The sequence below is a fragment of the Dermacentor silvarum genome, chromosome 4 (genome assembly GCF_013339745.2).
Source record: "Dermacentor silvarum isolate Dsil-2018 chromosome 4, BIME_Dsil_1.4, whole genome shotgun sequence".
NCBI lineage: Eukaryota > Metazoa > Arthropoda > Arachnida > Ixodida > Ixodidae > Dermacentor > Dermacentor silvarum.
Genome location: NC_051157.2, coordinates 32,884,944 through 32,912,157, shown reverse-complemented (window position 1 = coordinate 32,912,157; position 27,214 = coordinate 32,884,944). Strand labels below are relative to the sequence as shown.

The 27,214-nt window shown below is 46.6% G+C and overlaps 1 protein-coding gene across 3 annotated transcripts in view; it reads left to right on the top strand.

Annotated features, from left to right (window-relative positions):
• Nucleotides 1–26,538, top strand: part of LOC119449729 (short-chain dehydrogenase/reductase family 9C member 7) — a 55,088-nt gene extending 28,550 nt beyond the window's left edge. The window contains exons 1-6 of one of the 3 annotated variants that reach the window (XM_049665409.1): nucleotides 6,780–6,913; nucleotides 16,070–16,342; nucleotides 19,271–19,424; nucleotides 22,204–22,386; nucleotides 23,024–23,156; nucleotides 24,599–26,538. In XM_049665409.1, coding sequence (XP_049521366.1) covers nucleotides 6,911–6,913; nucleotides 16,070–16,342; nucleotides 19,271–19,424; nucleotides 22,204–22,386; nucleotides 23,024–23,156; nucleotides 24,599–25,013 — 1,161 coding nt within the window. In that variant the 5' untranslated portion in view covers nucleotides 6,780–6,910 and the 3' untranslated portion in view covers nucleotides 25,014–26,538. Of the gene's footprint in view, nucleotides 1–6,779; nucleotides 6,914–15,605; nucleotides 15,925–16,069; nucleotides 16,343–19,270; nucleotides 19,425–22,203; nucleotides 22,387–23,023; nucleotides 23,157–24,598 lie in introns of those variants that run through there. The other 2 variants (XM_037712972.2, XM_037712973.2) reach the window with 2 other exon arrangements.
• Nucleotides 26,539–27,214: the final 676 nt, after the last annotated feature.

Genomic DNA, 27,214 nt, shown 5'->3' with positions numbered 1-27,214 from the left:
CGTCGGATTGTTTACCAATCGGCGTCGGATTGTAATTTGAATGTACGAGAAAATCTAATTCTGCTACGAGGAAACTCAAACACAAATCCCCTTTCCAGCATTCTACCAGACCTGCGCGCGTCGGGACAACACCACCTAGATAACAGAAGGCCTGTTCACTCTGATCCATTATGTCACGCTACCTGGCCCGAAATTTCCATTGCCAAGGCTGACGTGACGAAAGCGACGACGTCAAAATCTCTGTTGCTTACTCGGGATAGAGTGACCTAGAGTTCCATGTTCTAGTACACTCTACTCGGGAGCATCCCCATTAGATTCTATGGCAGTCAGGCCAGGTATCATGACATCATGGATCGGAGTGAACAGGTCTTGTGCTATCTAGGTGTTGTTGGTCGATTGCAATAGCAAACAATTAATAAAATAATTGTAAAAAGGTGCTAAGGCCTTCGCATCTTAATATAAGACCACTTATATTGCCCCTGGAAAAACGTCTTTCCAGAAATGCATTTTAGTTTAAAAGTGAAGCCGACTTTAGGAGATCGGTGTAAGCTTGGTCTTTGTAAACTGGTTTTCCCGCGTTCAGTGTTGCAGTGAATGAAGCCTACTTGCCGTATGCGAACGATGCGATACGAACGGGTCCCGATAACGCTATCGTGTTCTACTCTTAAAGGCAAAGCTTAAGAGTCCTCCAATTTTCTTTTTTTTTTGTGAATGCCGTGGTCTCCACACTTTTGGCCGCGAGTGCACATGGGAGAGCGCTTTCCGTTGACGGAGCTGAGAATAAAGCAAGCCCCAGTTGCCGTGGTAGCTTAAAGGGACGATAAAGAGAAAATTCATTTCTTCTGCACCAGTAAATTACCCTTCTACAATATAAAAAGCACCACTCTTACTACGGTGAGACGCTTGGCATCGGTGGCGACGCCCCCTTAAGTTCCAGCACCAGCTCGCTGTGACGTCACGGATTTTGACTGCGTTTTCATTACCGATAAATAAAGACTACACTGTGTTCGAAAGGAGTCAAAGATTGAACATGGCGAGTTCCGGGAACTTTTGCTGAACCAACGAGGCCTAAGTATGCAAAAATAATTTTAAATCTTTGACGTTACAGTGGCGTCCCGGAATTGGGGATTTCGGTGCGAAATTTAATAGCTGAAACTCTGACATTCATTTTCTCTTCTAATAATGAACATAATATTTCGAAATTAACGACAACGTAGTTTTCAAGAGAACGCTTCATCCGTCTAAACTGATTTAGTGTTTTGCTTTGGTGTCCCTTATGGATATGGCGTTTCGCTGCTGAGCTCAAGGTCGCGGGTTCTATCCGGTCCACGGCGCCGAATTTCGAGTGGGGCGAAACCGCAACGAGAAAACGCTCGCGTACTCAGATTGGGGTGCATGTTAAAGAACCGCAGGTGGTCAAAATTAATCCAGATTCCCCCGCCACGGCGTGCCTCATAATCAGATCACGACATTGCCCCGTAAGATCCCAGAATTCAACTTAATTTTAGAGCAAACCTTCAGTAACTATTGAAATCCGATATAAAGTAACATTTCTGTATTGTAACTCTAACCTGACATGTAAAAAGAAATATCTAACCTGCGCGGCGGCCCTCTATGATCTGTCTCATGCCTGTATTTTTTTTATTTTTCGTCTGACTACAACATGGCACAGAGTTCCCGTTCCTACAAATACAGCAGCCATGCGGCGTAGGCTCTCATCGGCTTTCGCCGGAATTGAGCCGCCTTTCTGCGGCGGGACGGAAAGGGTTTCCGAGCACGAATAGGGGGGAAGAAAAAACAAGTACAGAGCGATGCAGCGGGCGGCTGTTAATTTCCTGAGGCGGATCGCGTGACCAATGCGCAATTGTCGAGACTGCAGTGTAGGGGCGGCAGCGCGTACGCGAGCAACCGAGACGGGCCGGCACGCAAACCGAGCTGAACCGAACGAAGAATGACGACCCACGCCCGGTGCTGCTGATGCTGCCTCGATTTCCTCGTCTGCTTCCTTTTGTGCCTCGGCTTACCGCTTCATCGAAGCTTCGTATTCCCAACGTTACTGCGAACGGCTGGCTGGCCGCGCCTGTCCAGAGTATACCGTACTTGTTCGAATATAGGGGTCGACCTTCCGGAATATACTAACCAGAACCGACCGAGGAGGAGTGATTGCGAGAGAGTGGATCGTGGTTGTGCAGCATCGACACGCATTGCCTACGTTCTTGCCGTAAGAGGAAGCTCGAGCTCGGGACAAACTACGATTTGCCTATTCGAATACACGCAACACGCAGAAGTACGTTTATTGAACGACCGCTGAACCAATTTAGGTGACAATTGTTGCATTTGAGAAAGAAAGTTATATTCTAGTGACTCTAGGCAGCCGAATTTCGCATTCGGACATCAAATATTTTTTACAAAGTATTTCCCGAAATTGGCAAGTTTCGAAAAGATACAAGCGCGAAGTTTACAAATTTGTAACTCTGCACCGAAAATAGATGTCGAAGTTCTGTAAACTACATGCGTTAGAGCATCTAAAGCAGATTTACTTGATATATGAATATATAGCTTACGTGAGGTTGGTACACTTCTTGCGAGGGTTTTGCAAAAGTCCTACTCACAAACTAGTGGTATATTTAAGAGTGGTGTACAGTATAATACATCATGTTTGTTCGCTTTAGATGTATTATTATAGGTGCAGTTTAGTTACAAAATTGAATTGCGTTTTTTTTATTGCTCAGTTACCGAGTTGTAAACTTGACGCATGAGTTTTTATCATTGTTTTTAATCTCGCCATTTTGATTTTCTTTTTAATTGACGTCTTATATCACAAATTCAATTCCAGCAGTCACTAGAGTTTCGTTTTCTTTTTCCCTTCAACTGCAGTAAACCTAATCGAATTCGGTGCAGCGGTTGCTGAGAAAAACAATTTCTCAATTCCCATTCATTTAGATAGGTGACCCTGAGCGGAAGCTTCCTCTTAAGAGAGGTCTAATTGCCGTAAACTTACTACCGTTTTACATACCGGCCTATCGGAGCCGGTGACGGCTACAGCAAAGCTCGTAGATACATTTTGTGACCATTTCTTCAACTACATCGCGTTTGAGACGTTTTAATGCGTGAGTGTTTTCTTTGGAGAACGTTTTAATGCGTGAGTGTTCTCTTTGCGTGAGTGTTCTCTTTGGAGGAAAATGGTAAACATACTGCGAGTTACAGGTAATGTTGCTAACGACGCCTTAAACAAGCATTTAACTAAAATGTGATGGGTCGCATGCAGTATGCGTCACACGTATGCGTTACACGATACGCGTGTTTGCGTCACACGATGACGCTACCAGCGTTCTTGCTGTTTTACACCTTTTTTGTAATAAATACGACGCTCCACTGTCCTCCACTGTCCAATTTGGCGAGACTGTTGCTACCGTGTAATGAAATGTACAGTAGGTGGAAGAAGAGCGAAGTTGAATAAGCACCATCACTTTTCTAACCCCGCTTAGGCGGTGCTCAAGGATAAGAACAAGGTCGGTCAAATGCTTTTCCAGAAAGTAGAAAAAATGTTGCAGCTACATTTTCTCGGCTTCTAATGGCATTTTGCATTCCCAAAAAGTGAACGGCCGTGCAAATCCTCAGCTTATCGAAGTCACAGGAAGCGCCAGGTTTACATAATGGTTGACAACATATCTTGCGCACAAAGATCTGTAGGATCAGCTAGCGCACAGAAAGCTAACCGAGCGCTGATGTTGATTCTGAACACATACCACCCACCAACGGCTCCGAAGTGAACGCCGATGTGTGCGTGAAGCACGCAGTTACTACCACTTTTCCCATTTCCTTCGTGGCCCTTTTTTCTTTGCTCCAGAGTACGGTAGCCAACCGCGTGTACATACATACGCGAGCCGCACAGCCACTTATTTTTTTCACGAGTTTTCCAGTAAAAATCAAGGTTGTAACGGCGTTATTGAGCACCCTAATCTTCACGCATGTACACGCCTTAGTTAAACTTTCATCACCTGCATAATTTCTTTCTTTGCTTAGGAATGAACCAATATTCACCTTATTATATACTCTCACTGAACTCCTCACGTGAGGCTGAAATGGGTATGCTGCATTCTATACCACGTGAATAAATGCGGTATGTGTAAGCAGCTGCGCTTTAAATGCGGTTTCCGCCCATTGTGAGTCCCGAGATAATCGCATACTTCCGTGAGGCCGCATACCAGCTGCCACTTTATTCTTTCTCTTCATTTCGTTCTCGGCGAAATTCTGAAATTGCTATTTAGTGCGGCGCTGTACGGATGATATCGATTCTCGCTGTGCTGCTCTGTTGGATCGTGAGACGAGCGGTGCATTTACGTCACCCACAATTTACTGCACGCACGTCGTGCAAGCGGCTAATCTTTGTGTAATATCAGGGCCGGTATTTTGTAGCGATGCATTTAAAGTAATAATGCCTTTTCGCGCTTATCGCGCTTTGTCAGTGGTCAGAGCGACGGTCTGCTCGCGTTATCAACGGGATCAGCCGGCTGTGAGCGGTGGATGATAACACTAGTGTAAAATAAGTCATAAGGCATCGCTACAAAATCGCGGCCCAGGACAGAATGAAACGCGAACAGCGATACTTGTGGCTTTCGGTATAAACGCTGCGCGAGAATCTGCTGCACATGCGCAGTTAAGTTACGGGGTTGGCAACATCGCGTACTGCTCACATGTTCTCGATCGTTGCTTTAAATGAAGGTCCTCGACCTCAAAACCCTAAAACAAAATACTGCCCAGCCTCATGGCGACCTAAATAATTTATTACAATACTAGCCTTTTTACGAGCCAGTTTCGGTTTTGTTTCCAAAGGGGTGCGTGTTTCGTGACGTCAGGATGCAACGATGATCACGTGGGAGCAGAACAATGTGACGTTTCGGCTCCCGCTCTGGCCAGCTCGGTCGCCTGCTATGCTGCTTCATTGAGCCACACAACGAGTAGCAGTGTAGGAGACGATCGAGCTGGCCTTAGTGAGTGCCAACACGTCACGATGTCCTACTGCCACGTGGCAACCGTCATCACGGAATACCCATAAACCTCCAGGGCAAACCAAACCGAAACGTGTACGTAGAAAAGCTATTGTAATAAATTATTTAGGGTGGCCTTAGGTTTGGAAGTATTCTTTATAGGGTTTAGAGGTTGATGACTTTCACATAACGAAAAAAAAAAGTCGCCAATGTCATGTTATTAGGCGTTTAACGCAGCACCTACGCAAGGCGCAAACGGAGCAGTGGGCACCGTCGTCGCGGAGCTATTGGAGCCCGTCCCGTAAAGGCTTGGTGATTCTGTAGTCCCAACCCGTATGCGGACGTATTTCATCTTTCCTTTGTTTGTCCCGCTGCTCGCTCACGTGCATCGCATTACAAGGCCGCTGAGGCGGAAACGCTTGCCCGCGTCACAGCCAGCCTCGACAAAAAACGGCAGACCTGTGCGTATACCCTCGGGGCAGCCGCACGAAATCAACTGCGGTAGCTTCTACGAGATCTCCCGTCGGGATCAATGAGGAATTCCACATAAACCTTACGGAAACGTTATAAAAACCTTGAGGAACTATGTGCAAGTATTACAAAACCGCGACCGTATGTTTCGATAAGTAAGACATCTTGGGAGGCTACTTTTATGCTCTTAAAGACAAAACAGTATATATCCGTACATCTTGTCCGTAGACGTCGGAGCAGAGATGCCATGAGGACGAAGGCGATTTATGATGCTTGTCGTCGTCTGTAGCATTCCTTTCTCCCTTCCCCGTACAAGGTAGCCAACCCTAGTATCCTCCGGTGAACCTGCCTGTCTTTCCGTTGCTTTTCTCTCTCTCTGCCTCTCTCGTCATGTTGGGGGAAGAATGGCGATGAGAGATGTGTGCGCTGAAAAGTACGACAAATATCGAGATAATTTGTGGATTCTGTACGTCTATAGTGTCATAGTGGTCATCTGCCCACTATGACAAGAATGGGCACAGGCCGAGTGACATATACTGAATGGCACAAGTATGGAGTAGGCCAAAACATGAGAAATTTTGGAAAATCAAGGAGACCGTTCTAAAGCATGCCCTATTTCCATAAGAGGCTTGCGTGCCCAATAAAGACACGCATGGACCGGCATTATATGGACAGGCTTTATGTAGTGATTTATTTTTTTATTGGGCAGAACATGGGTGCACTCACTGGCACTACTTCCTCGTTCAAAGTTCCGTACTATATGCACAACCTTGCGAGGACGGACACAACCACGACATGCGAAATGTACAAGCAGTTTAGAACGGTGTTGCTTGCTAAGAGCGAAGATTTCTCTGCATACGTCGCTGGCGTGTCGTTGTTGTCACGAGTTGTCGCTGAATTAAAAAAAAAAACGCATTGTACAGAAACCAACGTCGATAGTTGGCAACGTAACCGAATAGCCGGTCGTTTTTTTTTTTCTTATTATTTTTAAAGCTATTCACTCTACTAAAACAACGAAGCGCTTGGAGGCCTATATTCGTCGCAGCGTGGATATTCAGGCTGCGTTATTGCTTCATTGCGCTATGCCGCAGAGAGCGGAGCTGTAAACCAGCCCACCAGTACCAGTCTAAGTGGCTGTACGTATAAGCCGATTCGTCATGCATGTGCTGTCTCCAGCTGTGCGAACACATCGACGTGGAAGGCGACTGTTATCCTTCACTCCCGGCACTCTCTACCGCTGCTGCTATAAGGGGAGAGGGTGGCGGCAGAAGAGGAGGGCTGTCCAGTCGCACTAAGAGCTTCGCTACAAACTGAACACACGTGTAGATGCTTTGCACACAGACAACATATGTGCGAACTTTTGGAAAGACTGTGTAATATTGGTACAAACATGCATCAATGACGAAGCATCGAGGGGCGTGCGGTACATTCACGTATGGTATTGCAAGATGGTGAGAGATATCTTGGTAATTTGTATCTGCATTTATTTATTGCACTTAACCCCATAAAACATGACGATTCTGGCTTTTAAAAATCACAGTCAGCCCATGAAGAGCCTTCCAGTTTGTTGTTGCTACTTTTTCTCCTGGGATAGTTGCAGCTTTGTGAAGAAATTACATCGCAAATTATCCGAGAAATGCTATATATTTAGCACTTCTACGCTCAAAACGCATAGTTCTTATATTTAAACACCATCAAAAGCACATTTCAATAATTGATAAGAAAGCAAAATGCTTCCGGTTAGAGGTGGCACTGGTGGCACTTCCATTATGGTAACACGGACGAGAAATACAACGTCTCGTACGCCTCGTATGCGGCTGTTCAATCGCCGCGTAAGAGCGTTGCCCGCGCTAGTGGTTTACGTCACTGCGTCGCTGTATATATACATTGCATCGCCCGCTGATGCGAAAGGTCAGATAAAGTGTAAGACGGCTGTGAGCGGGGCGATTTTTACGGCCGATCAAGAGGCTTACGCTTGGATAACGGCAAATGCATTCGGTTCGCCTATACAGAAAGGAACAAGGGCAGGAAGTTGCTCTCGCTTCGGTTTTAATATGTGCGCACACGAAACGTCCCAGCTACGAGCGATACGAACGACACCACGTGGGGGGGTCTTAGGGATCAACGAAAGTGGAGCGGAAGCATCTTTATATATAGAAGCTTGGTACGGCCAACATCCCCGGCCACTTTCGCCCTCGACGTAAGCCACACCGAAGGGATTACTCTGAACGGATAAGCGCACATGTAAGCTGTACGAGATTGTCTGTGTTGCGGTGAGACCGTCATATATGCAGTAATCAAGGATGTTGCAGTAATCGCGGTGCCTTCGAAAAGACTAAGCTATAACGGGAAGTGCTTGTGCGGATCGAGCAGTGTAGAAAGCGCGTCATTTGTGACCTTTCGTATATATCGCCTCCGAACGGCCATCTTGATTGAATATCTTGCCTTAACGTGCTGAATGGTGGGGCGACGGAAGGGCGAGGGGGGTCTGTGAGAGGGTTTCGTTATTCTTGGAAGTGATGTTCTATTGCGGTAATTAAATGACAGGAAATAATCACTCGCTCGCAAAATGAACTATTTTTGTATCTACCTACTGGGGTGCATTGTTGTCCGGGTGGAATAATACATGTCTGCGTTAAGGTGACGCTTCAAATTTAGCCTTCGCTATATACACTGTGAGCTTCTATTGTTACCAGCCATGGTGGCGCAGTGGCTATGGCGTTCTGCTGCTGAACACGAGGTCGTGGGCTCGATTCCCAGCCGCGGTGGTCACATTTCGACGGGGGCGAAATGCAAGAAAGCACTCGCGCGATTTAGATTTAGGTGCACGTATATGAAACCCAGGTATAGTCAAAATAAGGTGGAGCGCTCCCTACAGCGCCTCTCACAGCCACGATGTTTCTTTGAGACGTCAAATCAATCAATCAATCAATCAATCAATCAATCAATGAAATGCGATTGTTTTATTGCGATAGCAATTATATGGACACTCAAAAGCAGATTTCTGCCGTCGGCGTCGCCGTCGCCGTCGCCGTGAGGTTCCGTATGACGTCAATGGAGATGAAATCGTCGATGATAAGTGGTTCTTGAGGGAAAGGGAAAGGTTGGCGCTATCTTCTGCAGCCCTTGAGGGAGCACGGCTCAGCGCCAATGAAATCGTCGCCGCGCGCCGAACGCTGTATGTGCGAGTGAAAGGGCGCGAGGGACGCGCGCTTTCACGGGGAGTGAACGCACGGCGGAGAACAAACGCGCGTTCTGCGCTGTGCTCCCTTAAGGGCTGCAGAAGTAGGCGTCTCTTTCCTCCTTACAATCACCATATATGTAGAGCCAAACGCGCCTTCTTCCAACGCGCGAGAGGCCGTGGGGAGGGGGGGAGGGGAAGGGAAGGGAGGCGACGTTTAGCTGCGGCACCAAATGCCTATTTATATCAGAGGCTCCGGCAACAGTCACCAACGCCGCACGCATTTTGAGCGAACGCGGGCAAAACGCCGACGGCGTCGACAACAATTCCGCGTGTTGCCGGTTGCTGCATGTCCAAGTTTATACAGCTGATAAAGCTGCTATCATTACTCCGTATAGCTCTCTTCAAGTTTGCTATCGCAATTGATGCTTCGCCTTTCAGGTGAAACTGCGACAACTTTTTAATTATGCGCTGGATCACAATGTTTGAGCTATAACTTTGTTATATACAAGGCCCATCATGGACTTCGCCAACACTACTATCTAAATATATACCACGCGCTTTGTCCGCATTAGCCATGCGTAGAAGAGGGGCTATAGATATTACGGTTCGAGAATGTAAGCTGTTCACGCATCATATAGTGCCGGTGTATATGTTCACAGCATACCAAAACATGTTGGGCAGCATACATCGGGGAAACGGACATAGAATGATGAGCAGGGAAGTTAATGCAAGCACGCTTGCACACGGTCAAAAATCCATTATTATTATTATTTATTTATTTTTACATCGATTGCCACCCGGCAGAATCAAGAAATTACATTATAGCTATGTTTGATTCACGTGTGGTGCACGACACTGGATCCAAAAAGTTCCGATGGCTCCGAAGATGCTAATGCAGCACGTTGCACGAGTTTTGAATTGAGCGCCGAGATGCAGGCCGTGCATGTCGTCTACTTGGCCCAATCGGTTGCTGGCCTGGCGCCAGCGGCCGCTTCTTCGGTTCAGCGCGGGCGTCCCTTGTTTACGCAGTACCTTTAAATCGGAGCTTTATATGTCTTGGCGAAATCGTTTATGGCTAGGCGAAATCGCCTGTGTACAGAAAACTATCATCATCAGCATTGGCTCGAGCGTCGTCGTCTTCTTGCGCAGCTGGCTCGTTGGCGCCCCTCGGGTTGCGCTTGTGCTCGTGCTCGGCACGCGCTCGTGCCACTGCTACCCTGTAGGAATACCGTGTGCCACTGCTACCGTGCTACCGTGTACCACTGCTACCGCGTAGCATTTCACTTCTCTTCTGTCGTCGTAATGGGGAGGCCGCGTTTACGGGGGTATGAGCCATTGACAGTCTTACAGTAACGGACAGATTTAATTTTGAAGCAATTTAATTTCCAAGAATTGCAAGTGGCAATGGGCGGACGAATGCTGCTAATCACGCCGCCGAGCAAACTCGAGACATCGAACACAAGCGACAACGGCGGACTGCGGGCATACCGTCAGTGTCGTCGTTCTCTCCGTCGCAGCCGAACGTGTGTGTAACTTCATAATTGAGAAATACGTCAATGAACCCTCGGGAATTAGCCCAGTGACAAACACCGGAGACGCACGTTTCAGCTTCGCTGGTTAACCATCTTCACGGAGTGGAAGGGCTGACGAATTTTATATATATATATATATATATATATATATATATATATATATATATTGTGATGAAGAAGACGTACACCATGCACGATGTTGCACACCACCACCACCAAAAAGATGATGATGATGATGATGATGATGATGATGATGACAAGCAGCGCAAAACACGTAGGGTCAGCTTTGGAGTTCCACGTGACTGCGCTCCCCGAATGGCAGTGGAGCCAGCGTTAGTGTCGCCACATTGCGTCGATGCTAATCACATTAACAGTCATAGCGAAATGGGTTCTGCCGTAATGTTTCGCATTGTTTTAACACAGCCAGAGAGGACAGAATAGGGGTAACCGACGGGCCTCCATTTTTTTTTTTTGCAACTTACTACCAAATAAAGCGAACAGACAATGAAGCCACAGAAAGCAAAGGAAAAAAATTACGGTAATTTTTATTTGTAGTGCAGAAATAATAAAAAAAGAGAAATCAAATTGAACGAAACGACAACTCCTGCGGTGCTTTAACCATTAAGCTACCGCGTCGACCATCATCCCATCATTTGTATTTGCGTCTGAGTACAAGATTAGTCCTGGGAGTGTTACAAAGCACCATCCACTGGCTTCATTGTCCATTCGCTTTACAGATACACTGTTGGAGTGCCTTATGAAATGCGTTGCCTATTAGCCGTCGCTAATAGTAGCCAAGATGGCCATTTATGTAACCTAACAGACCTTACTGTTTGTTAACTCATACTCATTGTCACGGGGCTCATATTTCTGTCAGAGGCGGTCGCATACGCCAGCAGAATCCGCATAAACACATCAGTGGTGTTGTGGCAATCGATTAGTAATAAGCACTTGCGTTTGCTTGTGGACAACCAGGTGCGTATCGGGGGACATCTGTTGACTTGCGTCATTGAAGCGGAAGCTTAACGGCGCGTATCTCGCTGCCTCGCCTCCTGCCGAAACGATGTTAGATATTAGTTACGAGCGCCGCATACGCGGTGTCTGCAGCACGCTATATATAGTCGGGCATTCGCGCCGCTCTTCCGAGAGAGGAAAAAAATGCCTCGCGGGGGGCACGAACGTCCGTGAAAACTTCTCCGAGACCATATATACGAAGAAGGCGGTCGTCCGACCTCGCAGAATGGCCTCTTCCCGACCTTATATACGCTTTCTTCGATCGAGTCACCAGATTGCGCGACCGCCCGCACAGCCGCACCGCGGAAATGTCGAAGCTTTCGGTGCGAAGAAGGGCTTTTGTTCGTAACCGCGCAGTCGCTTTCGCGTCCAAAGTTCAATTAATCGTCGAAGGAGCGCTCTTGTAGTGCCCCTGTGCCGGGAAAGGTGATGGGTCGTAAATTACGGAAGTGGCGTGCCAGCGCGGCCGCAATATTTCTATAGGAGAACGCGAAAAATGACCGCTGACGCGCGCGCTACGTTACACGTAGCATTTCGCTATATAAGGACGCTGCGCGGACGAACGTCGTAAAACAAAGGATCGGCAATTTCGTCTAGAGAACGGTTATTGCAGATGCTGTTGAACGGCTGTATTGCTACATTGTGTTTCGGTACAGGAAGTGGCGGGCTTAAGTGCTTGTTGCAAGCAGCGTCGTTTGTTCCACGCAGTAGCGAGGAAGGTGATATAGGAGGGCGCGTTGCACGCAGCATGCGAAAGAGTATAGAATAAAGCTGAAGCTGACGCGCTGGCTCTCATCCACACATCATCAACCACAAGGCTCTGCATCTACATCCCTCAGCCGGAATCCTTGCCCGTTCCTTATGACGAAGCCTGCTCTTTCTATTGAGAATTCCCTGGTGTTTACATACCGCATGCGCTGTCATTGTTCGCTTGTGCGCTAGCCTCCGTATGTGTGTGCCTGTGTGCATACATGTGAGAGACAGACAGACAGACAAATAACTTTATTGATGGTCCTGAGGAACCGCTTTAGGGTACCTCCCTTTTCAGGGAGTTCCCCGCAGCCATCGCGGGCCACAATCGTGGCGGACTCAGGACACGTGTCAGCAGCACCTGTGAGAGGAGTTGATCTGCTTTCTTGCTGAGCTAAGAAAAAAGAAAAGTAGTTTTGCGTGCATGGTGGCCTTAACTGGGAGATAAGGCGTGCAAAATCGGTTTGGTGGAAGGCGGCTCCTGAGAGAGAAACGAGGAAAACAACAAGCTGTTTTGAAACAATGGACAGCAACAAACAACTGTCTAGATCGTAGGGTCGGATATGCAAATCAGGAAAAGGTATCGCTGCCTGCGTGCGCGCGCACTTCCTCCTTTTCTTTTCGTTGTGTGCAGCCGGCACAGGTGAGCCTCTAAAAATGGGAACCTTATACTTTAAAGGAGCGGCCGCCAATGAGGATTAAGGGCATGCCAGCACTTTGAGAATCAGTGGATTTACCCAAAAATACCGGTCCGGTACGTGCATTGGGGGCGCGCTAAAGATCCCCTGGTGGTCGAAATTAATCCGGAGTCCCCCTCTACGGCATGTCTCAGTCAAATGGTGGCTTTGGCACCTAAAACCCCAGAATTCAATTCAATCCAACCGGATGTATAGACATCGCCGAACATAGCTACTTTCACAATATTCTTGCCATGTCCTTTGACGCCAGAGCCAGAACGAAGACATTTACTTATTTTGCAGCACGCTCTTCAACTTGTTGCCTACATTTAAGAAAGCCAGGTGGTCAAAAATTAATCGTGAGTCCCCAACAACAGCATGCCTCATAATAAGATCGCGCGTTTGGCACGTAAAACCCCAGACTCATCTTTTTTTTAATAACTTTAACTTAATGTCCGATAGCGTTAGCTTCAATGTAACATGGCATCAGTGTTTCGAACTGACCCTGTCTGCAGGTGTGTATTCTTCGGGTTCTCCTAAGAAACTTCTTTCATTTATAATCTTTTTTTTTCTGTTTATGCAAGGAGTCTTACATAAACCGTGAAACAAAGGTTTAAAGATTAAGGAGCAGAAAGAGAGAAGGGCGGAAGGAGATGGAGGCACTAACGCAGGCATACGTTAGAAGTAGCACGCAATACACAGTTGCCACTTGCCAGACAGTCGCGTTGTCCTTAAAAAAGTGTAGCAGAGCATTCAAAGTTCGCTGTATGAATTCACGCCACGATTGGTCTCTTTAAAGTGGCAGACGTCATAACTGTCAAGCACGATAAGAACAGTTGTAATGGCACGCGAAATCGACGACACTATTGCGGATCATATGCACAGTTGACTATGGCTAAGCGATTGAACAGCTGCGGTGATTACGTTCGGCGGTCGTCGTATCGAATGCCGTCTGTTCAAGTCCGTCGCAGGTGTTATGCCGTTAACGCACTCGAACATCGCTATGAAATAATTGTCAAACTCTTAAATAATTGAAGCGTCAGAATGAGGTTGATGACTAATAATGACAGACGATTGTCTATGACCGTCAGGAAGAATTCATTTCCAAAATCTGCATGAATTATTCTTCATAAATGTGAAAAGAGTATTTTCATAACAAAATTATCTAGCGCGCATTTTATGCTCTTAGAGCAGATTTCAGTAAGCTCGACACTGAATCTTTACCTCCTGGAATTTGCCGTCGGCGAACCCTTGTTATATGCGGAAAAGTTGGATTATTTTTCTGCTTTACCAGGCGTGATTAGGTTTTCTTTTCGAGCACTCTTTTTTGTACAAACATTGTAAAACTTACCTGCTAACATAGTAACATAACAGTGCACAGCTAATTAAAGAAGCAATAATATTCAAAGTGACCAAAACGGCCTTGGGGTCAGACAGAGTCTTCGACATCACATTGAAAACTATGCACGTGCAGTTGTTCGTTCACAAATACCAGGCTAGGAAGAGCGCTTTCAGGTATAGGGAAATGAACTACTTAAGCAAAATCAAATGAAATTGCAATGTCAATAAGCAAGTCGCATAGTACCTTGTCGCGACCGAGTGACATAAGCGAGGACCAATCGATTCAAAGATAAGTTAAAATAGCCGCTTAAGACCATTTTGAATTCGTGCAATTTGTAGGTTGGTCTGAAATCTTGAACAGCATAAAGTGAATTATCCGTGTTCGGTGGGCGACAGATTGCACTACAAAATTGATTGCAAAATTGCACTGGGTCCAGAAATAAGTTTGCACCACAAAGACTCGTGTCCAGGCAGCTCCACCACCACTATACCGGCACGTCCATCGCTTCGTATAACGCAATAGCCCATTGGCAGAAATTCTGAGTGATATGTTGTCGTTCTTCCATGTTCGGTAGCGCATATTAAGAGAGGGCGGTAGGATTCTATAAGCCCATTGAAATTAACAATTTTATTAGCCGAACTGCAAGCATTCACCTTCAGCGCGGTTAATCGAAGGTTTCTAGAACAGTTAAAGTCAAGTAACATTACTAGTAGGGCGTATTTTTTAGGGCTTTCACGAGCAAACTGCGGTCATTATCCCACACAAACCGGACTCCATCGATTAATAGCTGATCGTATTGTATAAACATGCTTTCCTGGCATTCTTTCTAAGCTCGTCGGAGCTCCCGAGGCATTTGTCGCGCTTGAGCAGAAAAATCTTCGTTGCCATACTTCTGTTGCCTTCAAGTTATCATGCATTATCCAGTATTCTTGTTTTGCTCTGGAAATTGAGCAGCTTCAAAATGACCGGTCTATACCTTGTCTGCTTGCACATTCCAAGACTGTGGCATCGCTCGAGGTCATCGCATGTGACGCCCACTTTTGATGTTATCAATTTCATTACCGTTGACAAGTGTTGCTCAGGTGACTCATCTGAGGTGTAGACGAGTCACCTGAACCGGCACCTCATCCGGCAAACCATATACCACAAGGTTGTTCCGCCGGGAACGGTTTTCTAGATAGTCATTTTTTGCACTCGAGTACGCGAACTACCTTGTTGACGCCGGCAATGCATTGCTCTAATTCTGGCAATCGCTGACAAACATCGCTAGTGTTCTTCGCACAGGATTCTAAATCTCCGAGGCGTTCCTCGATCGACGCAACTTTGTTAGTAAGGGCTAGTATTTCTTGATTGATGCGCGTTTTACCGCCAGTAACTTTGCGAGCATTTCCTTAGTTCCAGGACCAGGTATGCGTTTGAAATCCCCTGACAGCAAAAGTAAACATTTCAATAAATTCAAGAGGCAGTACACATTGTTACAATAACACAGGGGTCCCGGCAGCAGCAATAAAAAGCAGTCATCGCTTATGTAACTCTTAAACGTGTTCGAGTCAACCCACCTGTAAAACGAGGCAGAAAAAACTGTAATGGTCGCAAGCCATGCCGCTGCCGGACCCACTGAAGGAATTTTCTGTCGGCGACGCCTTCAAATGCAGGACAGACAACGTAGGTGTCGTTGCAGTTGCACGCCGAATGACGTAACAGCAGCTAGTCAGACCTGCTGATAGGCGAGCAGTTCGTAGAGGCTGTCAGGTTCCAGTGAGGCATTGAAGCGGGACACGTGGAATAGCAGGACTGATTAGAAATCAGTTAAAACGGGCGTGAAGTGAGCTTAGTGCGGTGTGAAGGAAAGCCTCCCAGACGATAGTAGCTGCTAGCGTTTGCGGCAATCTGTAAAACGAAGCAGAAGAAAGTGTGACAGTTGCAAGCCATGCCGCTGCCGGAGCCACTCTTCCGTGCTATCGTGCGTCGCTTTGTTTTCCTTCAGTGTGAAATACCAGCTCGCTCAGCATTTCACCCGTGTGCTTTCTCAGTAAACCAAACCCATTTAATGATGATGACCGTAGCTATGTTCCTGATGCTAACTCTGGTTGACGTTGCTCTTGCAGGAGGACTTCTACCGCGAGCTCACGGTGTACCTGCTGACACCGACGTTGACCTACTTGGCGCTGCGGCTGGTGCCGGGGCTATGGACGCCGCTGGTGTACGCCTCGTGCGCCATCGGACTGCCCGTAGTGTGTGTCTTCACGCTCGGCTACTTCTTGTACAGTCTGCTACCGGACTCGGGCGTATCGGCTGCGGGAAAGGCCGTGCTCATCACAGGCTGCGACTCCGGCTTCGGCCACCGGCTCGCACTGCGCCTCGACAGGCTGGGATTCCAGGTATGTGCGTACGTACGTCGCCCGCCCGTTCGCGGTTTAAGTAGACTCACTGTACGACACCGCGTGTGATCCTGGTTGCAGTCAATCGTACGAAGAGCCGCATTCGCCAATAATTTTTGAGCAGTAAACAAATTTGTGCGTCAGAAAATCCGATCCGTTGGACAACGCGTCAGAAAGGTGGAAGCTTGGACTGCCGGAACACATTGGAAGCTTGTTAGATGCTTTGATGGAATGATTAGTGGTAAGATGAATCGGATGGTTTTTACGCTTGCGCGTCTCGCGATTTGAGCCATCGGTGCACTACGCAGCGGTTGTACCGTTGCAGCTGGCAGTGACTGAACGGATGTCTGCAGCACCACTTGGGTCATCGGAAGAGAGGCGTGTGGCGATAGTCTTCCGTGGCGAAAGATGAGCCTCGCACGACGTAGCTAAATTGCAAGAGCTTTAAAGCGATGACGCAGACTCAACAATGTTATTATTGAGACTCAGAACGCTCCTTCTTCCCCACCTTCTTGATCACTCAAGCGAAAATGGCACGTGTGGCCGCTACCATAGAACTTAACCTGGACTATTTCCCTCCGAATCAGAGAGCTCACTCCTATCGCTCCTTTTATGAGGTACACCACTGCAGTTCGTTAATAATATAGCGCGAGCATCAACCGCACGATGTGTCGGTGGCCTTGTAGCGGCGAGGTTTGGCTGGATTGCCGACAGTAGGCGTGGGCGTGCAAAAGGATTTCTATTTCTAATGGCAAGCCGCCCTCCTCAGCGAGGCACCCGAAGACCAGGAGTGGGCCGTCCAGCGGGCCAGGGCTATTGCCGAGGATCTCGAGAGATTTTTCTCCGGCGATGGACCCCTGGCAGCCTAGCCCCGGGCACCAACAGCCATATCCGCTGGACATATAAAGTTTATTCCTATCCTATTTCTAATGGATTCACTTCAGGAGTGCCCCTCGCCACTTCACGGCAGCTGACATCCCGTGCGGTCGACGCTCGCGCGATAATATTCAAAGAATTGTAATGGTGTACTACCACTTGAGACTACACAAGCGATAAGATAATCGCAACACAAGAAGGGAACTTCTTTTAGAGCGATAGCTCTACTACTCAAGGTACAAACCCAGAAAACGCCTGGTTCCGTAAATCTGACCTTCAAGCTCAGTCAAGGTCAAATTGGGACTAAGCCTGCCACTATAGCATCGGCTGCTGCGCACGCCGCGTGGGCGCCCATGTCTTGAAAGCGATCTGCGATGTGGGCAAAGTGCGCCGAGTGCTGGTAGCTTCGTATGCTCTGTGCTTTCGACGCTTCGTTCGCGTCGAAGGGAGACGCAGCATGAACGTCAATTCGCTCGCTGCTGCTGCCGCGCCGAGCAGCGTCTGTGTGTTGTCTTGTGGTGCAATTGTAAATGTGGTAGTTGCTTACGGCGCCTATAGCAGCGTCTGTGTCCTTTCCCAAAGCAAGCAAAACCGTGCTATCGCTCGACAAACTTGGAAAACGAGGCGCACGCGCGTCAGAGGGCATAGCATCGCGTTTAACTGGCCATCAGGCCGCTGACAAAGCAGCTCGCACCAGCACACGGAGTGCCTGTGCAGGCGGTGCGGGGCTTGGTAGATGCGGTAACGTTTGCGATGCAGCGATCACGCTGAGCTAAGGAGATTTTCGTTTGCCTCTGATTTCTGCGTCCCACAGCGCTCACTGATTCTTGTGACTGGAATGGCGAACCGGGCTGCCCGCCGCATCTGCGATTGAGCTATAAACAGCGCAAAACAGTGCATTAAGATGAGGACGAAAATACACGTACACGCAAGACCAAAACAACGCTTGGGAGAATATCCGTTTCTCGATCAAGGGCTCTTAGGAGCCCTATACTTTTTCGGTCGGATAGGCAGGAGAGCAATACCTTAGGATTGTGATATCGCACGTAGAAGCCATGCCCGGGGCACATGGGCACAGAAAACGACATTAACTTGCTAATGGCTTGAATTTTTTCGTTGACATTGCACTGCGCGGCCAACTTTTCCAAGCCATAAAGCACGTTATGAAGTGTTGAATTTCAGCACCATTAATGACAGGAAAGTAATCCACCTTGCATTTTTTTTTCGTTTTGTCTCTCTTCTCTATCTGTGTCTGATTTTCGGTTACCGCTTTCTTGTCCGCCAAATAGAAACGCCAGGTTTGACGTGCTACGCTATTTTTTATCGCAGATATGTACATGGTATCCACGGTATCACCGTTGCATAATGAAAAAAAAAAAGCTTAACTTCTCTTTGTAAACAAAAACGACTTTCATAGCAGGATCACAAAGAAAGGGGAAATGGATAGGCTATCAGCTTCGCGATATTCAATTTGCCGTTTAATTTCAGAGCTCGTGGTCGTGTCAGTATTGAGCTTTTCCGAGCATCTCTTATTTCCAGTTATCTTGCGACATCATAGAAACATTTTTTTTCGACTTGGATAATATGTCAGTCGGCCCCTGAGATAAGCGAAAGGATGTTCCCTACCATTTATAGACACAGCTACGAATGCACTGTGAAACATGAAACATTGCTAACTGTAGACAATTCCAACTAAGATGAAACTAAGACAGCCGAAAGACAGGCACCATAATTCAATTTGTTGAAGTCCGCTGTAGGACAATTTAAGGCCTGTGTCAGATCTCGATTACCGCTGTACTGCGACGACAGAACCAGTGAACTCTGGACATAAAATTTGGTACTTCCATCTTTCTGTGCCGACGGACCGGGGATAAACCCGAGTAGATGCCGTAAAAATGCGTCAGCGTGCGGGTATTCTACGGCAATTTCACTACCGATTTTCCGGTAGCGATATATATATATATATATAATCCAGACAGAGAGAAAGGGCGACGATGGACGGATGCACTCCTGTTTCGTGCAGATTAATTATAGCTTCTGTTCAATGTGCAGGTGTTCGCGGGCTGCCTGTTTCCACATGGTGAAGGTGCCAAGAATCTCCAGCTGAAGGCATCCAGCAAACTTCACGTGGTACCGCTGAACGTTACGAAGGACGAAGACTTCCGCCAGGCCGTGGATTACGTACGTCAAAACCTCGACGGAAACGGTGAGCCTCATTATTCACTTATAGCATTAACTCGGACGGAGCACAGAACGGCAAAAACACTTTTCAACGAACCCTATTGGTCTCGTGCGGCACCGATCGCGGTGCTGCGAATGTGAGTCAGGGTCATGGTGTGCAGCTGAGTGATGGTGGAAGTAAGCGCCGCATTTAATTACCTTGCGAAGATCACTACTGCAGCACAAGTCTGCGTAGCCTTTTCTGCTTTGCCCACAAATTTTGTCCGCCTCTCTGCCAGACGTCCCCGACATTTCATAACCGCCGCAAACTTGTGGATGTGCGGTCGGTGGTACCCATTGACATAGACAGGATAGCGCTTCGATGGCAAGTGCGGTCAATTTCCTGGTATTGAAGCCTACCCTCTAAGTTGAATGAGTTGATAACGTACTCCTCCGTGTACTTTTTTATTGTTTTTTTTTAATTTTCTTTTGACGAAAAGCATAGAAATTTTCTGTAGAAAGTGAAAGATGCACAAAAGGCCCAGGCAGACGCTGGGATCGTACACTTAGCCACAAATTCATGTTCTCAAAATTGCATCGCTCTTTCTGATGAGGAGCAGCTTGCATCGTGCAGGACCATTTATAACTGCCGATCCATCATTGACTTACCCACGTGCAGTCATGCCACACTGTAGCCAAATACCGCATTTCTTCTGCAATGCCGCTAAAGCATCGCATGCATTGACATGCCGCTGCACCACCCAATTTCTTTTAAAAAATGGCATCAAACATCTTTCGTGATATGCTTAAAAGCGCTGAGCAGCAACAAAATTGAGGTGTCTGTGGGAATTGAGCATTCGTAATTTCTGGAGTTTATTTTTTATGTTGGTTAGATCGCCGGTGCTTCGATGGCTCATTTTTCGCATCATAACTTCGCATCATAAACAACACCGACAACATTTAAATATCTAAAAGATGCACCATGGATTGGAGAAATCGCTAGTACTAAGAAAGTCACTTTTCTTTTAGGACAAAATGTAATCAAGCTGTACTCACTTCAGGCCTCTCCTCTTTGTGTGACGTGGATTCATTCATGAATTGATGAAGCGGGCGAGTTGGTGGGTATTCATTGCTAGGGAAAAAGCGCGAACGGAGAAAAAGAAAGCTACTATAGAAGCTTTCGTTCTGTGTTTTCCTCTTGTCTTCGTCTGTTCGCGCCTTTCGTAACAATTGATTCATTCTTGCGACATATACGGCTTGCCAGGCATCTAAATTTGATCGTGACCTAATAAAGCATCCCTGACTGTCGCGTTCTGTCCCAGCGTATGTTCACACTCTTTGGTTTTTCCCGTTGGACTAGTTTTTGTGATAAAAATTCCCTCCCTAGACGTCTCAAGTCTGTAAACTTGCGAAATATATGCTTTAAGAAACAATCGTCAATAAGTCTTCTTGCAATGCTGGGCGTTTCTACAGGCCACTGATAAAAGTAGAAATCTACCCGTGTTTCGTGTTTATTAAATAATGAAAGCACGAAGAAAAAAAATACCGAATGTGTAGCCCACTCTTCATTGGCAGTTAGAAACCCGCAGTGGGAAATAATGTAAAAAGAACATAATCAGGAAAACAAAGTGAAAAGTTGAAAAACGAATAAAAGTTCATGCACTCGCATAAATACGCGTGTTTGTGGTGTGCATGGCTGTGCTGCCGAGATAAATTGTTCCTGGAGCACAACTCGGCGAAAACGCGAGACCCCTGATGGATTTTGAAGCACCCCATCTGAAAGAACTTTTTTTTGGGTCGATAATGGTATCATGTAGTGACACATGACCTGCGGTATAGTCGTTTCGAGCGCGGAGAGTGTCAAGTGTTGTCGCAAACGCTCACACCATTGTATTGTTGACGTGTCAGCAAACATCCTTTGAGTATACATAATACCGAGCCCTTGGATGTGTTGGCGAGGCTGTTTGGTTTGCATTAAAAACGAATGAAGAACCACTTCTTGCGGGGGACACTTGCGGTGCGCGTTGGGTATTGTTATTTTTGAACTGTTTTTCTTTCCAACTCAGAATTGAAAGCTGGTTGTTTTCTGTTCGCACATTTTCTGCACTACGTGTGCAGCATGCGGTGCTCAACGTCGTTCTTCCTCCCCCTGAACGGAATAACAAAAAGAATGAATAATTCGTCGCGAGAGGAAGACGCGATGAGCCAGCGTACTGGCATATTGTTGTTTAAGAAAAAAAATATTGCAACGTGAAAAGCAATTTCGTGAAGCTGTAACTGTTTAACGACGATTACAGCGAAATTTTTGTACTGTATTTAATCAATTATTTCAGTGTCAAGCACTCCTTGACGATGTTTTCTGCTCTCCTGCCGTACACGTGTAGTAGTGCTTGCGACGTAAATCTCTCTTAAGGCTACGTCAACTTCCGGTAACTTTCGGCAATCATACGTGAACAGAGTTCACTCGTATGACTTCCCTCCTATTTAGCCGCATGAAATTTAACCACCTCGCAAAGAACTTCGCTTCCAGCATGTATACGTTGCATCTGCATAATTTCTTCCACTCTCGTCACCCCTCTTGAACGGCCGCTATCTTCACTGTTAACATTTTCCTTCACGTTCATTTCCATGGCCTGTCCTGATCCCTTAAAACATAGTGTCTTATCTCTACGCTCCAGCGAGATGCTTCACGATAGCCCATAAGTTGGGCCGTCGTCTTCTGAATATGTTAAGCTTGTGCATCACTTCTACGGTGAGCATGGCTTATCGTAAAGTTCAGTTTAGTTACGCCCGTGCAAACTTGCTTCCGTTTGCCCTTCATGCAGGTCTGTGGGCGGTAGTGGCCAACGCCGGCGTGTTCGGTGCCATGGAGCTTGAATGGTGGAGCATTACCGAGATGCAGCAACACTTCGACATCAACGTGTTTGGCTGCGTGCGCACCGTCCAGGCCTTCCTGCCGCTGCTGCGTCAATCTAAGGGGCGGATTGTGCTCACCGCAAGCTATGCCGGTGCGTCGCTGGGCGGTGCTATTTCAGGAGGCCCATGCTAACTTCCTGACACTGCACTTTTTTTAAAGATGGCTAAGATTAAGATGACCACTGTATGCGAATGAACCCGTGAGTTTTACCTGAGTTAACGAAATTGATTCAATACTCTCGGGATGGCTTAGAAAGATACGTAGTATATATACGTAGATGCTAGTATAAACGGACGCGAGGTATTAGTGTCTCTACAGGCTTGACATGTTACTGTGGATTAGGGGTGAACTGAACTGTAGTATCACAGCCAAGGTCGTACATTTTAACGAATACTCTGCAGGCAAAGTCACTACTTTACTAGATGCAGGTTCCGCCAAAGTCAAATATCCACCTAGTTCTAGCTTGCAATCATTAAATCAGTACAGCCCTATGCTGGACGCATACGTTTGAAATACAGACATTTTGCTTTTTCTGAGATCCCGCATACCATAAAATTTTATCCCTGACTGTACATTTAAATCTGTACAGGGACGTGCAGAAGCGATCGAAATGTGTTGCGAAAAGAAACGTTGAGAAATAGCGAGTGCTTGTGCATCGTATCGTTTGAGGATATTTTTCACCGCATCAAAAAAGTGCGTGGTGGTGCGACGGTCTTGCCTTATTGCAGGTCGAGCGACGGCCTCGTGGAACAATGTGTACAGCATGACCAAACATGCCGTGATCTCCTTGGGCGATGGACTGCGGCGAGAGCTGATGAAGTGGGGCATCTCCGTCATCCTCGTGGAGCCCACCTACTACAAGTAAGCGGACGTGGTTGCCGCCCATGAATAACCGGGAAGCCTCGGATGCCATGTCCTGCTGAATAGATATTCTATTGCATACGAGCTTATGTTTATCTGTCCTTGCACTTAGAGCAAGGCAGTGTAGGTTCAGTGGGTCGTAAGAGGAAGCTTTCGCTCGGGGCCTATACTCCGATGCCGCCTGTTGAAATAAATGTAAAACGCATAAATGCTCTCATGAGAAAACCGTTGGGCCGATTTGAATGCAATTTGTTGCATGGGAGAGAGAAAGTTAAGTTCTAGCGGCTGTTGGAAGCGGAATTTTGATTTTGAGCTTGTAATTGTTTTTTCAATGCTCGAAAATCGGTAAGCTCAAAAAAAAAAGAAAAAGAACGAAAAAAAAAAACGAAGCAAGTTGTTTACAAATCCGTAACTCTGCATCATTAGCAGATACCGCAGTTCTGTAAATTGAATCCGTTATAGTATCTAAAGCGGACAAATTTGATTTATGAATTTACATCTTACGTAAAGTTCTGATAATGTTTACAAGTATTTTGCGAAAGTACTGCTTACAAGTTAATTGTACATATCAAAACGGCGTGTAATATATATCTGTTTGTATATTGTGCATATCTGAACTATTAGGGGAAGTTTACAGAATTGTAATATCGTCTTTTATTTCTGTTAGAGTTGTAAACTTGATGCATGTTTTCTTCTTGTTCTTTTTTTTCGTTCAGTTCAAATATTTTTAATTGCCCGTTTTAGTAAAAAAAAAAATTGCTTTCTACAGTCACTAGGTTTCAACTTTTCTTTTCAATGCAACATACCTCATTAAACATTGGTGCAGGGGTTGCTGAGAAAAGCAATTTCTCTACGTATTTATACATAAGCTCCCCAGCTATAGGTTGCTCTTGAGCAAAGAAGCTGTTGGCTCTTATTGATTGGTTCCTACGCTTTAAAAAAATAACTGATTGACTCTACATCCGTGAAGTGAAGATCATTACCTGTCTAAGCTCGCTCCAGCGTGAAAGAACGCTTCTAGCTGGCTTTTACAAGAGGACCGTTGCACGCAGGCGGTAGACAAAATTCCATCCACCTACTGCATCCAACATTAACTGACTGGACGTTAGGACATCGAACGGTGACATCAAATTAAATTTTTCATCTACGAATTTTTATCATTTGACAGCGTACCGTGGTCTTGGTTGGACTAGTCGTTGTATATCTTTGTATTCTATTTCAAGCGCGCCTCTGATACGGCCTCATGTGCAAAATGCCATCCTATAATGTATATTCTGCTTGTTAAAACAGGGGTTGCGAACCTCGTCAAACATTTTTTTTTTGTATGCGTTCACCTCCTAGTTTCTGGCATACCAAATTAGGCCTAAAGCCTTATCGCAAGATACGTCTACGCGTGTAATGTGTCAGTAACCATTGCGCCTTTCATTTCTTCCCCACACCAGGACTGCTATACTCCCGAAGCCGGAGAACATCGTCAAAAAGTACAAGGAGAGCAATCTGCCCCGGGAAGTGAAGGACGCCTACGGCGACGACTATGCCACCGAGATGGCCGACATTTCGGTCAACACGATGGCGTTCTTCGCGCGTGACAACGTCGACGAAGTCGTGGACACCCTCGAGAAGGCGGTGTGCTCTCGCCACCCGAGGCAGATGTACCGCTGCGACGGCTTCGTCCGCTGGCTCCTCGTCGTCATATTTCTGTGCTTCCCCCTGGTGTTTCAGGACCTCCTCGACTACCTCTTCCTGCACCACCACGCGGTCGGACCCGACGGCAAGTTGGTCAAGAAACCCTCCGTGCTCGAGAGGATCACGAATAAGGTGAAATCTATTTTGGCACCGCAGAAGCTCAAAAAGTGAGCGTTAGTTCTCTGCGTGAAGAAAAAAAAAAGAAAACAAAAATGCGAGCGGAGGTGCGAAGAACCGAAGTGTTGCAGTGGCGATTCCCAAGAAGTAAGGCAAGCCAAGCCAAGCCAAGTCGCAATCTGCGATCGCACTGTCGTCGCAATGCGTCTGGCCTCGCAGAAGGCCCTGGCTCTGGCTGGAACTTCACGACGTCGCTGAAGCAGCTGTGCGAGACACCTAGGTGTGCTATACAGGCATTGTGCACCGGACGTGCTGAACGAACTGCAGTCGAGTCGTATGCAAGAGGGTGTTTGGAACTACAGACATGGTGACCGTCCTGTGCTACTTAGATGACGGTGGACGAGCAGGATGTGTGCGGATGTGTGCGGAATAACTTTATCGTGGGTTGTTTCATGAGTGAAACCGGAACTACTCTGCTAAGGTGCAACGAGGAAAAGGAAGAAAAAAAAAGGCATTGAGAAAACGGGACTGAGCGTAGACTTTTGAATTTGAGGCAATAAGTCATCCTACTGAAAAGTTATCATATGCAATCTAATAACTGCATGCGTTCTTCCTTTGTTTCCGTAGCATTCATGCAAAATTTATTAGTATATCGCATATGAATTTCGCATCATTTCTGTAATAATTGTATAAAAACATACGGAATCAATGGGATTTATACGAAACGGCTTAGTAGTGCTACTGCAGCAACAAATTTCATGCGCGATGTCAGAGGGGAGCGTTGACGCATTTGCCATAATGCGTAATAGCATAGTACAAAACATTCATTTAATCGGGATGGGAGAACTAGCGTTGATGTAGCTTGTTCACTAGCCGGTGGTTAGGCTGCTTCGTATACCGAAGTACTGCGGCAGTAATCGCCAATCATGCCCGCGTTAGCAAGCGGAGCTGGTCGCGTGGGCCTGAGCTAGCCAGATCTGCTTCCCACTGGTCAGACAGACGCTGATTAGGGTTAAGAAATTCTTCTAAAGAACTTCCTGACTTTGAATCACGATCACCATCGCTCCCAACCAGCCGACATTTCGCCAGACTCCGTGCATTAATCGCTTGCTGGCGCTTCGCGCAGTGCTTGCTCTTGACATTTCTTGTTCATTAGCTTTCGTCTTTGTGCTTTGGCGTTGCTTTTCAGTTTTCCGGAATGCGCGCGCCTATGCCTTTTTCCTCGGCGTGTTGAAACTTCGCAGCGGCTAATCTGCTCGGGACAATAACAGGCAGGACCGATCGACCACGAATGTGCAGCTGCGCCAGTGTGCTACTAACTATACATTTTCAAATGGACCGCAGCATGTGCATCTCTTTAATAACCACGCGTCATTTCCATTTGATATGCGTTTTCGGCGGCATGACTTACCTGAGAGTCTTGCTTGAGAGACTCACTAATGGTTCCGCAGAAATGGTAACCGCCTGCACCAGTTGAAATCGCTTAAAACTGAATGATTGGGACCGACATTCTGTTTTAGTTATTTTACGAATATTTGTGGACATTCTTTGAGAATAATAAAGACAACTGTGGCGCTTTTATTTTCGTTCATTTTGCATGTACCATACGCATGCGACACAAATTGCGACAGAAATGTCTATTTCAGACGAGCTTCGTCAATGACATTGACAAGCGTTGATGTTTGGCCTCGTTCGCAAGGTATACTTGGGATCGTTTAAGCACGTGCGTGTGTGTGTGTGAGCGCATTTGCTTGTCCTCGTCATAAATGTGCTTAAGCAATCCTAGACAACATGTTTCTTCGCGTATACGAACAACTTATTTTCTCCAGCAGTATCTCAACGAGTTGGTTAATCTTACGGATAGCGTTCATAACTGAGCAGAACCCGCCGCTATAGCTGATAGGCCAGGCATTGCGCTGCTGAGCTCTTAGTCAAGGGTACGATGAAAAATATAAAAACGCGCTCGTGTACCGCGCATTGATTGCACGATAAAGAACCCCGGTTGGTGAAAATTAGTCTGCAATCACCCACTACAGCGTGCCTCGTAAATCAGATCGTGACTTTGGCACCTAAAACACCAGAATTCAATTTTTGTTTTATAATAGCGCAATATATACGAAGGCGCAAATGAACCCCTAGCTATACGACAGGACGTGCGCTGAACCGAGTGTCGCTCGACGAGCAACAGCTAAATGTTGCTATGTTGCTTGTTGCCTGTGCTGTTGCTCTTCAGTAGACGATCATAGTGGGTCAAG